This window comes from Melopsittacus undulatus, chromosome 6 (assembly GCF_012275295.1).
Source record: "Melopsittacus undulatus isolate bMelUnd1 chromosome 6, bMelUnd1.mat.Z, whole genome shotgun sequence".
Taxonomy (NCBI): Eukaryota; Metazoa; Chordata; class Aves; order Psittaciformes; family Psittaculidae; genus Melopsittacus; species Melopsittacus undulatus.
The window spans coordinates 41,136,638-41,150,088 of NC_047532.1; the positions used below are offsets into that span (position 1 = coordinate 41,136,638).

At 39.9% G+C, this 13,451-nt stretch overlaps 1 protein-coding gene across 1 annotated transcript; it reads left to right on the forward strand.

Annotated features, from left to right (window-relative positions):
* The first annotated feature begins 4,466 nt into the window (after nucleotides 1-4,466).
* On the forward strand, nucleotides 4,467-12,806 carry SAMD7 (sterile alpha motif domain containing 7). The gene is made up of 8 exons (XM_031047114.1): nucleotides 4,467-4,569; nucleotides 5,340-5,451; nucleotides 5,592-5,728; nucleotides 6,839-6,917; nucleotides 9,275-9,954; nucleotides 10,606-10,727; nucleotides 11,503-11,613; nucleotides 12,534-12,806. Exons 1-8 carry the CDS (start codon nucleotides 4,467-4,469, stop codon nucleotides 12,804-12,806), a joined length of 1,617 nt encoding a protein of 538 aa, XP_030902974.1.
* Nucleotides 12,807-13,451: the final 645 nt, after the last annotated feature.

Consider the following 13,451-nt stretch of genomic DNA (forward strand, 5'->3'; position numbering starts at 1 on the left):
TCTTGTCCTTCCTCATCTAATAAATTGAGACAGAATTAGTACTGGGTGAGTGGTTCTGCCTGCTGCCAAGTAGGGTTTGCTAAGGGTAAGACTCTAAAGGTAGAGATTAACTTGTCTTCATCCCTGTAATGTGCTGTACAGCCAGGATTTGTGCAATAGGATCAGAGAAGAGCCATATATGAATGTAACACTAGACAGCTGGTGTGTATGAATTTATATGAAGCCTGATGCCAGATTTTGAGCTACTCACAAATCCCAGCTAATATATGTATCAGAAATGTACTTTCCCTGTTCCCTCAGAGATAATTTTGCTGATATTGGTTTATAATATACTAGTTGTTATGAAAATAATATGAATCTTAAGCACCCTAAATTTGGCCTGCAAGTCAGAACCCCAACTAAGTAACCAAAAAAGGTGGTTTTCCAAATGGAATAACATAGATCCATCAAGTTCAGTATCTCCTGACGCAGGATGACATGCAAGTCTGTATATTAGGTTATTAAGCTAACTATTTATCCTACCTGATTAATTCAACACTTCCCTGAACAAAATACTCAGGGAAATAAGTAATTTAATGCAGATAACCAACATACAACATGTGTCCTTCAAGTTAAATTTAAACCATACTGATATTTTGCCATTCAGCTTATGAAAGCAGACTAGAATTCTAGTGGAAACAGTATTTCAACATTTTTACCACAAATACCAGTTATTTTTATGTATCTGAGAAGAAATCCAACATAAGTGAGATAGGATTGACTGGCACACCAATGAAAAAAACAGAATGATGTCACAAAGCAATTCCAGTGAAAACCTCATTAAGGAATCAAACCTTCCTTCTGGCTCTCAACGGTTCAAAAACTGGGTCAGCAGAAGCAGTAAGCTACAGCTTTAGCGGAAGAAGACACCAGTGAACTTCCACAATGTATTGTTCCATGATTTGTTCAATACTCTATCTTCCCTGTGTCAAACCAAAAGAGCACCTAGACTACCTTTGTAAAGAAATGTTGCTTACGTGATGCATGTTGCCTGAAGTGCTGAACGTTGCCTGAGGTGATGCTCTGTGGATCTTGGTCATCTAATGAACAATAATCTGTCAATAAATATGGATCAGCTTCAGAGGATGCTGCCATTTTCAGTACCCTACATTAAGTGAAAATGCCAGCATTTAAAATAAAACCCTGCTTTTTTGAAAGAAAAATTTTAAGAAGGTACTTAAATAGTCGCCCCTTCAGCTATAAAAGGAGGCTATGTGAGAGACTACCTATCAACAGACAGTATAGCATTACATTCAACACAAAATCCAGACTTGTTTTGGGAACTGCATGAAGTATACAGTGATACTGGTGCCTCTAGTTTCTAACTGCAGTTATTGCTGCTTGGTTATTGATAGTCTGCCAGAACAGGCAGTGTATACAGGATCCCACATGGAGGTGGTGGGTTTGGGTCAGGATAGGTCTTCCACAAGGTTTTCCATTACTTTAAAGTTGTATCAAATAATTTTAGTCACAGGTGTGATTTCAGGGTGGACTGTAGAAGTTCTAAGTAGGCCTAATAAAGACAAGAATCTTTTACTTGTGTGTCTTTTTCCCTCACACAGGGACAACTTCCCCAGAATAAAATGCATTCACAACAGTGATTAAACAGGGGACTGAAGTGTTCTAGCAGTTCTTAAAAAGCAAAAGTGATACAGCTTGTCAGGCATCTGTCAGACAAAATTTTGTTAGTGTTAATACAGCCTTTCAAATTATTATTATTTTAATTTACTAGAATAAAATGGCTAAAACATGGGGTTTTTTTCCTCATAATGTCTATCTGGACCTCTGGTGTTTGCTTTGCACCTTAGTATTCTGTACTCAGGTGCACCAGGTAAAGGCCAGGCTGTAAGGTGGTTAGCATGAAGTTTTTAAATTGCAGCTTTGCTTTCCAAAGGATTTAATACACAGCCAAACCACCTAAATGGCTCAGTGAACCAATATGGTAGGTCAAGTACCATCATCCCAGTTGCCATCTATTTTTTGAGCTGCTGTAAAGTTTAGTTCTGCACTAAATCGCTTTAGTACTGAGCTTTAAAATGCTTTAGCAGCTCAGAAGCACTTTGGCAGCTCAAATGCTCTTCATGAAGCACCCAGCATCCTAAACCGCTTTAAGTCTAAAGTATCCTAAAAAAAAAAAAAGCAAATGGAAACACACCCAGCAGCACATGTTCAGGTACATATGTCAAGAACAAAGTACACAGTGCTGTTCTTAGACTTGACAGGCATATGTGCTTTCAGGAAGACCTGAATCTTGGACAACATATAATCTAGCACTTACAAATTTAAAGATTTTTTTATTTTGAGGGAACACCAGTAATGTGGTTGAAGTACAGCCTCTGCTCTCAGTCAGAACAGCTGAAATTACTAACTTGTCTGCCTTTTGGAAAACTCATTTTGAGACTGAGACCAAATAGCCACACCATACCAAGGAAATGGCAAATTCCTGAAGCATGTGAATTAGACTGATAGCTTTCCCATAAAATGTTTTGTAACTCATCCATAGGTCAAAGGCAATAAAAGGAGATATAATGATTATTCTAATTTTTAAATGGCTTGGGTAACAAAATGCAGGACTTGGCTTACATCACATTTTGGGTAATGAATGTTTTTTAAAGTCCAGCTCTGTTTTGGAGAAGGACTGGCTGTTAAAAAGGGAATCTTGGTTATTCCTGCTTACTATTTCTAAGGAACTTCTGCATACTAGGCAGCTGGTTGAAAGGCAGACAAACTGCTTGGCAATTGGATCTGTCTTGTACTCATAACAGTGTTAACATCTGAAGCTGTGTTTAATCTTACTGGTACTTGTACAATACCACTGACTCTGCAGTAGTCACATACACAGAACTGGTGCCACAGCTGGATTTTATCATGCCAAAGCCATTAACCACAGGCATTGAATTAGTAAGCCTAGAAGCAGGACAGGATAGTGTGAAAAATAAAATATGTTTTGGCCTGCAAAGTAAGCAAGTTTGGCATAAATGTGAAAATACATAAGAAAGACCTGAGCAAAAGGTAGCTCTCAGGGAGGGCTGTCATTTTACTGCAATAGTGTCATCCTGACATGCCAAAGACAGACTAGGCAAGTAAGCCATAAAAAGCCAAACTATCCAAAGCTCTGGGTGATTTTAGCCTTTTGTGCTTCAGAGATCACATCTTTGTGGAGTGATTATTAAACGTGAATTCAGTAGTTGTCAGCACTCAGCTGAAATGGAAGGTAGATGCTATCAGGGAATTTATCAGTGGCTTTGGTAGTGTCTGTACTTCTCTTAGCATTCCTAAGGTGTCCCTCACATATCTATACCATATGCCAGATGAACTCATGAGCTGTAACTCCCTACCTGCAAGATGAGAACATTTAAGCATTACATGTTCCTTGTTTCAGAAGACAGAATCCATTTTATTAGATCTAATGTGGGAGAAAATTCAACCCCTTAATTTCAATTTAATTTGAAAGAAACAAAAATAAAAATTAACCAATCATTTGCTGTGCAAATCTAATGTACAGCAATGTACAGATGCAATGCACTGATGCCTCTGTCGCCTTTACAGCTAGCCTGCTCCCCCTGCCAACCCCTCAAAACATCCTGCACAGGATAGCTTTTTAACATCCAGGCTGAGTGTTATAGGACTTATTTCCTCTGTCTGCAGAAATAATCCTGCTGTAGGTCAAAATGCCAAGTAGGGTGGTTATACTGTGGTTATTAATTCCTCTGGTATCAGGATCATTTGTAATCTAGTTACCTTCCTCTCTGGACAGACTTAGAAATGTCCATGCTATCCACCTTAATTATAGCATAGCTATTCAGTTCTGCATCTGTAGTGTATTAGTTTTTAGTCTAGATTTCTACTCTTCATCTGGCTTTATTTACCTGTACATATATGGATAATTAATCTGAGCCTACCAGTCTTAAGGGGCTGATGTCATTTAGGACAACTTATTTCTACCATTTTTTTCCAGTTGTTTCATTTAGTTTATAGTAGATAGGGATACCAAGTATCACAATTCCTAAATTAAAACCAAAGATACCTGCCTTCCTAAGTGCAGTATCTGCCACTGTTCTCAGGGCTGCTGGGATACATCAGGAGCTGCAGGCAAAAGACTCTGGCTTACTCATGTCCTTTTGAGCAGCTGGTATTTCATAACATCCTGACTTTCTTGCATAGTAAGACTCAAGGACACTGAACAACTCAGTATAATAAGGGCAACATTTGCATTGTCCCCAAAATAGAAAGTTTCTATATGGTATCCATAGAATCCACAAGCATTAAAGGGTACAGCTGTGACTGGCAGAAGGACTGCTTGCTTATCTGAGAAATAACTTACATAATCTGCTCTGTTTCTTACATTTTTTAATGTTTTATTCTTGTCTTTGGACCTGCTGATTCAGTTTCTTACAACAGAAAAGCTGCTACTGTCTCCTTGCAGAATGACTCCACGAGATCACATGAGAAAAATATCTATCCTGGGAGAACAAGGAACACTAGAAGAAAAGCACTTATATCGGCTAGCAAGTGGCATGGCAGCAGGAGGTAAACAGGAAGAAACCTAGCTGTACACTGGTTTATAGGATTGCTATCTGTACAATGCACAAAAACCAGCCAGCAACAGGTTTAATGCCTTTAAAAGGCATTTCAAATTTATCTTAGGAGTAACTGGAGAAACATTTCTCTTAAAGGTAATTAAAAGCTAACATGGGGGATTCTTGGCATTCAGAATTTGATCATATGATGCTAAGCATCTGCAAGAGGAGTTAAGGTCACACAGGAACTCAGAAACAAAAGCCATAGCTGGATGTTACGATGCTCTTGCTCACCACTGTGGGCTCCTTTTTTTAGAGCTGCTGAACAAGGCAGGTTCCACCTAATAAATTTTTTCTAAAACTGTTTTAGAAATGAAAACTCTCCAGCAGAGAAATTAACATTCATGGCTATTCTCCTCTGTATCATACCATTAATGAATTGTTGTTAATTGTAAATTGTCCTTTTGAACACTTGGCTGTGCACATCCTGTTATTTTTACTGTACTGACTGTATAAATATACATTATACAGTCTGTATGTATACTATATACATAAATATACTTTACTGACTGTATAAATATATATTAGTTAAACAAAGTGGTTACAATGGGAGTGGAAACATAGTTTTTTAGTTGCTGCTATTAAAAAAAGCGTGATTTGCTAACTCGTACTAAAATGCTTGAGGAAACACCCGTATTTTTTCAAGTACAGTTATACTGCACACAGAATCACTTTCTAATTCACTACATTGACAACAGAACTGTATGTGATTTCTGCCAGAACTGCGGCAGCGACAAGAGATGCTCATGCGCAACCAGCTGATGGCAGTAAACCCTCAGCTGATGGGTGCAGGCCAGCCGAGAATGCAGTTTGAGCCTCGGCTCGTGGACAGGTACTTTGCAACATTTCCCTGTTGTAATACTGCAGTTAAAGAATAACCGTGCTGCACATGAGTATATAAACATGCTAGATTATTCTTAACTAAACAATGTTCATTGTGTATCTGAATGTATTTGTTTTTTTTCCTCTCAGAGATCTGTTACCTTCAGCTGAAATGATGGCATCAGCTGACCCGAGACAAATCCATATAGCATCCCACCTCGGGCCCACTGTCCCACAGCATGCAAACATGCCAAATATACTGTCCAACCGGGTTTACCCACCCCCAGGTAACAAAGCATGGTCTGCACCCTGAAAAGCCATAGCCTGTAAATGAGAAAGCAAACTCCACCTACTGTTTTTTCAGAGGTTTGTTGATAGTGTCAATAACAGTTTGTTTTCTTTGGGAAAAACAGTCTCAGTGAGAAGAAGCAGTCTGCCTACCAGAGATTCTAAACTGTGCCAGTTTAAATCTAAACACAGCCATTTTAACTTTTGTTAAATGCACTGTTTTCATTTCATTTGCACATTTTTGTTCTCCCCTTTCCTTTTTGTATTTTCCAAGCATTCTCACACTCAAACAGAAGGCTGTCACTAAATAAATTAGTCCAATCAACACTATTTTTGCTACATTTAACTCTTGGTCATGAATGAGCATTGGCTGCTTTAAGACTACCTGACTTAAGATCATACTCTTTAATCATAATGTAACACGGCATTTTACTCATGTAGGGCAACTACAAGTCCTTTTAATAAAGGCTCAAAATTACAGGGCACAGCTCTAAGGGAAAGACTGATACCACAGTGTGGCAACACAACTGTGGCATGTATGTTGTGCATAAATTTATGTATCACTTTATACAAAGGTGAACCTTATATCTTAAGGTTCCTTCTTTGAGATAAGGGATTAAACTCTCAATGCCACATAGATCCATAAACAAGAAATTCAGGCTTCAGCTTTCTCTCCCCCCCCCCCCCCCCCCGATATCTCAAATAAGAGATTCCCTCAAGAGGAAGAATAATGTAAAATTACATGGCACCTAGACTGAAAACAGTTTTGAAGAGCAGGTTTGCTTAACTGTTGCTTATTATTTTCTGAGCAGCTATATGTACTTCAAAGACATAAGGCACCAAATAAAGTAACCCTGCTGTCCTCTTTCCTTCATGGATAATGGCGAGTAACTACAGGTCTGATCCTGCAAACAGCTGATGCTGGACTACATGGTTTTACCACATATTCCAAAGCAATGAACACAAACAGAACTTAGCCTGAAGTCATATCAGCTTCCTAGTGAAACACACTGTTTGAGTCTCGGTATTGCTTTGGGATTTGTGCATTTGCTTTAAGAAACAAGTGAATTTTAAATATTTCTTTTTTTTTTCCTCTCTGTCCCTTTAAGGATATAGCTTTCTGCAACCAGAATCCATGGAAGCTGTGGCCAGGAGACAGGAACTGGTTCAAAAGCAAAATATTGCCAGGTAATCAACAGTAAACTTTGTTTTGAGGTACATGCCAGGATTAGGGCAGCAAAGGCCGGTGGAAATTGTTATTTCACAGACTTTTTGTGTTTTTTTATTTACAGTGATTGAGGTACTTTTTCCAAGTCACCCAGGGAAGCAGAGGAACTTTGATTATCTCTTAACATATGAAGCTACTTAACTTTTGCTTGTCCCCATTCTGCTTTTAGCCTTAAAATTATCTAGGGAACACCGCCCCCTACCCCCACCCCAGCTTAATTAAAGACACAAAGAAGCTACAAATTTCAGCCCTAGTCCTTGAACTCTGGATCCAAACAATCTGAAGTTACAAAAAGTCACAAAAAATTAAAACATCACAGCTGTGGGTGACAGCACACAACATTTTAAGCCTTTGCAGCTGAGCCCTTGGCACAATTAGCTATGTCCCCACCCTACCAGGGTGGACAGCTTTCCTAGTTTAACAAGCCTGAATGTCAGGGTGACTATAAAGTCCAATTATGTGTACCAGTTTTGGGGTAATCAGTAACTGGCTAAGTAACCACCACTGCTGCCCTCACAGCCACACCATTTCCATAGCCAAACTCTAACCTCAACCACTCCTGCACTAGGCTTCAGCACAGGACTGAGTGGCAGTGCCTCTGAAACACAAAGATCAAAGAACAGATAAATTGTCAGCAGGCATCTCCCAGAGAATTATGATAGAAGTGTTTTGAGATCTTTAGTCAGCAAAGCTCAGTTACTTTCAAACACAAGATCTGCATCAAAGATGCATTTCATACAGCTCTTGTCATATGGCAAAACCCCTCAGAAACACAAGTAAAATAGCTAGCAGCAAGTACGGTCATCATATGCACCCTCAGCCACATCAGAGCTAATCCTACCTCTTCAGGCTCTTCCTTCAGTCCACCAAACCTAAGAGGACCCCAACAGAAGAAAGCTTAGCCTAAATCCATAAGATAACCCTTATCCCCAATCTTTTGTTGTCCTGGCAACTGCATTAGCTTCATGCTGTTTTCTATTGTACACATTACTTTTAGAGCTGCACTTGCTCCTCTTAACGCTTTCTAGAAATCAGGTGTTGGCAAACAATCTGCTGTGCTTGTGGCAGCTGTACCTCTGAGCACCTGGTCCCAAATCCTTGTTCTCCAAGGGACTTTGCCTCATACCAATGCCCAGTGATCCCCCATCTGCCAGTCCTCAGAGAAGCAGGCTATCTTATCTGAAGGAGTAGTCACAAATGTAAGGCTTTTTGCTGTTTATCTCCAGCTCAAGAGCTGTGTGTAAGTAACAACAATTGAGCAAGATGTACAAGGACATGGTACATAAACAAAACACTTCCACTGCATCTCTGAAAGCAGAAAAACAATAATATGGAGGTTGTTGCAAAGATGAAAAGAGGGCAGAGAAAAAAAACCCAAGTGTTATGGAGTGATCAACTAACTCCTTTTTGTCACAACAGTCTGAATAGATATCTTTTGACCCAACTATTTTCCTGACAATTTTACATTAATGAGAAGTCTCCTAAAGGTCAGACTCTCTCTGACCTATTACCCTCATTGCAGTTAAGAGCTACAGTAGGAGCTACAGCTTTCTGTTTGCTCACTAGGTTGGCTCCTGAGAAAGCTGATGACAGCAAAGGTTGGTACAACAGAGGCACATACTACTCCTTGTACTCTCCCTGTCCCACTGGTAAGCCCTCCTAACCACAATGCCAGGGGCAGGAAGCTGTCACAGGCCATGGAGAATGGGCTTTATCCCCTAGAAAGGAAAGCAGTTGAACACTTACCACCAGGACCTCACTCTTTCACGCTCTCAGAGCCATGCTCAGGTGCCATGCACTGTCGAGAGTTATTTGAAGAGACTTACATTAGCTTACTCTGAATGCATGCACAGGTTCCACGGATAATGTAATTCTAGTTCTTTATCATAGTATCACTGCTGTTTTGCAGTTTTCAGTACAATTTTGACTGGTAATGTAAATAACTATTTTCTTTAGTCTTATGACCCTGGAGACAATTTTACAAATCCCAGATGAGCATAATCACTGTAATAATGCCTGGATTGCCAATATACAAACTACTTTTTTTTGTCTGAACTATTACCTAAAGGCATCACATGGAAGATGTATTTTCTCTTACTTTTTAGTTTACCCTATGTATCTGGCAGCACAATAAATATAGTCAGGTTTGCATTCCATCTGCAGTTTGTGTTCTCTCACACATAGCGATATAGGGGAGAGAGAGAAGACAAGCAGTACTCTTGCCTATTCAATTATCTGAGTTTTAATCTGTTACTGTAAACAGAGGTGATGAAGGAACTGAGCTGCCCTAACTGCTTGTGCTCTGTGTGTCTCTTAGAATGGAAATGGAGATGAGTGCTATTTTTCAGCAAAAAGAAATGGAGAAAGCTCATCGGAAAGGTCTACTGGGCCTGGAATCACCTTTCCTTTACCATGGGATGCCAGCTAGTCCCATTGCTTTTCGTGGCAGGCATAGACTGCCAGAAGGCCATCTCCCCAGTGACTTATATGTTCATCGCACCACCCTTGATGAAATTCATGGCAACACTATGCTAATGGCAACCAGCCCATACCCTCCAGTCACCACTTTACAAAGGGAGAGGGGACGTCGACCAGGAAGAAGAGCTGGAAATCACAAAACTGCAGAGTGTAGTGCCAATGGCACAAAGAATCAAGCTGATGACAAAACTACAGACCCTGCTGCAGCTGCAGTGGAGGATGAGAAAGAAGACAAGAAAGAAGCAGAGGTGGAGACACCAAACAAACATGAACAAAACAAAAACCAGACTGAGCCATCTGCAGTTGCCAAAAACTGTAAAGAGTTTGATCAAAGCTTGAGAAAAAACTCTGCTACTCATGAAATTTCTACTGAAACCAACAGCTGCAACAATACAAATGAGAAAGAATCTAATAGCTCCTGTGCTGCTTTTGATGACAAATTCATGTACCCTTCTGCAATCCCATTCTCAGCATTACCATATGGATTTCCAGTACCAAGCAATGCACTGCTACCCTCAGGTTTGTCAAGTCTGCAGAGTACAGTTAGGGTGGCATGCTGATGTAATTTATTTTTATTAATTTGCTCTCTTATTTCCTCCCTCTGTTTTAAGCAAAGATTTTGTATGATAGAGTCATGGCAACTGAATGTAGAGTTCATATGCAACAAAAAGGAATAACTTGGTAAATCTGAGTCAGCAAAGGTGGTTTTCCTAACCTGCAGACTTTGCTGTTTGCTGGCACAGTGGAGGTTTCAGCATTCTAGATGGCAGTGCTTTTCTTTCCAGGACAATAAAGTTGCACAACAAAAGTCACAAAGCAGCCTCCTAACTGTTTCAGTGCTCTATGCCACACACTATATAGCTGCAGGATGTCATCCTGAGTTTATCTTAGTTTCAGTTTGTCCAGGATGATCTACCAAAGACATACTGTATCACTGAAAATTATAGAATCATAGAATCATTTAAGTTGGAAAAGACCTTTAAGATCATTGAGTCTAACCATAAACCTAATACTGCCAAGCCCAACACTAAACTCTAAACTAAACTGTATCTATCTGTGACTACACACTGCAGTTCGGGAGAAGTGTAAAAATTCTCATATTAACAATTGTTTCCTATTGATTTGCCAGCAAATTTCCAGAAACATAACATTTTTGTTCCCTCCTCAAAGGAGCACATGGCCTGATCCTGAATGGAGAAGACATTTCTTCAACTGAAGACATTCGCAAGTGGACTGTTGATGATGTTTGCAACTTCATCATTAGCCTCCCTGGCTGTTCAGATTATGCCCAGGTGATTATAAACATTCATCTCATTTTCAGGTCTTTAGGAGCATCTAGATTTAAAGGTCATCAAACAAATATAAATGCTAGAGGTTAACTAGTTCTCATAGATTTACAAACATTAATAGTTTTCACTGTGCTTCAGAATATGAAGCTACTTCTTAAAAGGAAAACCAGTCCATGATCTGAGGTTACATGCACTTCTGCTGCACTTGGGAGTCATTGGTCATGACATATACCAGAAGGACCAGCAGCAAACCAGTAGTATAAGGAAAGTATGTTATTTTTTTCACTCCACATGCCCTGCACAATTTTTAGGCAGATTAAGGCAATTTTGCATTCTTAGATATTGGTATAACCCACCTACCACCCCTGCATTCTTATAGGCATCATTCCATTTGAAAAATGAAATATCATTAGAAATGCAAGCACAGAGGCTGAAATCTTGCATGCTGTAAAGCCTCAATAGGGTCAACACTATTCTTTCATCAGTAATAGGCTGCTTACATAAGAACCCACAAAAAACAACAAACAAAAAGAACTAAGTAACACTGAAACATTACAAAACTCTCACTTGCCAAGAACAAGTAGATAAACTACAGGCAAATGTGCTGATATCCACTTGCCTGAAAAAGACCTCATGCTGCAGCTAGGAGATAAACACAAAGACAAAACAGTAAAATTATTATTTCCTCCTTTTATTGCCTGTGCCTCAGGAATAAGCATAAAAACTAACCTGTGAAGTCTGCTTTAGCACACCATGATGTGTTTTATCATTTCATAAGATATTTAAAGACCACGCTATTGATGGAGAAACCCTCCCACTGCTAACAGAGGAACATCTCCTGGATACAATGGGATTAAAACTTGGACCAGCATTAAAAATACGCTCTCAGGTATGATCATTAAATGTGTTCCAGGGTGGCAGGTCACAGAGATGTGACAGAGTCAGAAGCCAGCAGGAGGAAACTCTTCCAAACTAAAACACTTTTTTTTTCTCACTGACAAGGTAACCATCATGTTAGAAGCAAAATCACTCCAGCACAGTGCTTTTGCTTCTCTGTGTGTTACAACAGCATGCAGGATCAGGGGAGGTTAGGACTGTCAGTTTGAGAGACACTTCAAGTAGAGTCAGGATACACCACCAGTGGACACTAGGCTGAGGTTTGAAATGGAAAAGATGTTTTTGATGAATTAATTCAGTTTCACTACATTTTCCCCTTCCCAGTTGGTAAGAAGTGCTCTGACACACACATGCTTCTGTTCCAACCTGACTTTTAAAATATACCAAGTAGAGGTTTCTACAGCCCTTCTGGGAATATAATCGTACATGTTTCAGGGACAGGCTGTCCCTCTGTGTTTAAAGTCTTCAGCTCTTTAATTTCATCATCAACTCTCAGTGTGTTTCTCTTGTTGCCTGGTTCTTTTCTTTAACTCTTTGCTCACTCTCATTCGTGTCACTAAACCCACCTTCCCCACTACTGGCTGGCGGTTTGCCTCCCCTCTGTCCCACAGGTGCTACAGCACATAGGGAGCACGAGAAGCCGGCTGCCAGGCCCAGCACACTGGGCCATTTCCAAGCTGAGTATTGCCAAGATTATCCTTCCACAAGAACCTGGGCCTGAAAAAACACAAAAGAGGGAAAACGGAAGATTTTTTTTTCCACTTTTGCTAACAACTAATAATCATTTGAGATTGGTTTGAGAGGGAATCTCCTGGATGTCCCTAGCATTGCTACATGAGTCAGCCTTGATGTTTAATGTTTTTAATGCTGTCTCAAGAAACAATTGCTGCAATTGGTCTTTTATCTCTAAAGGTGTCTCAACGTTTGGGCAATGTGTTATACATGATGAATCTTCCTCTGCCAGTGCCATTGCCACCTGCTTCAGGCAAACCCTCAGATCAGCCTCCTGATATAACCTCCCCTCTTCACTGTAACAGCACTGGAGATGCGCTGGATAGTCCAGGCTCTCAGGACCCAGAAACTTCACAAGCAGTGGAACAGATCATTTCAGAAAGCAGGGAAAATCCGTGCAACACAGCTGGATCTCAGGCTGACTTCCAGATGATCACTTTCCAGAAAACCTGAGCTAAGTGCATGACATAACATGTTTTTAATAGTACAGGAACCTCTAGTTACAAAGCATTTGAGAAGATAGCTACAGTGTGAAACCTCTGTGTGACTGGAGCTGAATAAAATAAACTGCAAATGCAGCATGAGGAAGTGTGGTATCTTAAAGGCATCACAAAAATGCAACTACATATTGGTGCAATTACTTTCAAGTGCAACGCGTTGGAAAGAAACCAGTACAGTTAACAGGTACTTTTCATTTTTCATTGAAGTCCAGTGTTATCACTGAAATCCATCAGAGATTCAGAGTGTGCTGTCTTACAATGTGTTCCCGCAGGCTGCTAAGAAACTACAAGGAAAAGTTACAGCTTCCATATATAGCTTGCTGCTGCTCCTGTTAAACAAAATTTGTACAGGAAATTTATATGGAATTCATTGGGAGAGTATGGAATTACCTGCAGAATATAGAGAAATAGACCCCAGACTCAGCAATCTGGATTAATTCCATTGCTATTAGAGAACTAAGCCTAAGTGCCTGGGAAGGGTATAGACAAGAAATATGAATTAAACCCTGGACAAGGAAATACCAGGTGTAATAGAAATTTTAATTATTCTGAGGCATTCTTATAACTGAGGTTTCAACTTGCTGTGAGTGATTGCACC

Bases quoted from the DNA above. Each gene is read 5' to 3' on its own strand.
- SAMD7 (XM_031047114.1), top strand. From the start codon at position 4,467: ATGACTCCACGAGATCACATGAGAAAAATATCTATCCTGGGAGAACAA. The intron at 5,452-5,591 runs GTACTTTGCAAC...TTTTCCTCTCAG, and splicing joins GAGCCTCGGCTCGTGGACAG to AGATCTGTTACCTTCAGCTG. The intron at 5,729-6,838 runs GTAACAAAGCAT...TGTCCCTTTAAG, and splicing joins CCGGGTTTACCCACCCCCAG to GATATAGCTTTCTGCAACCA.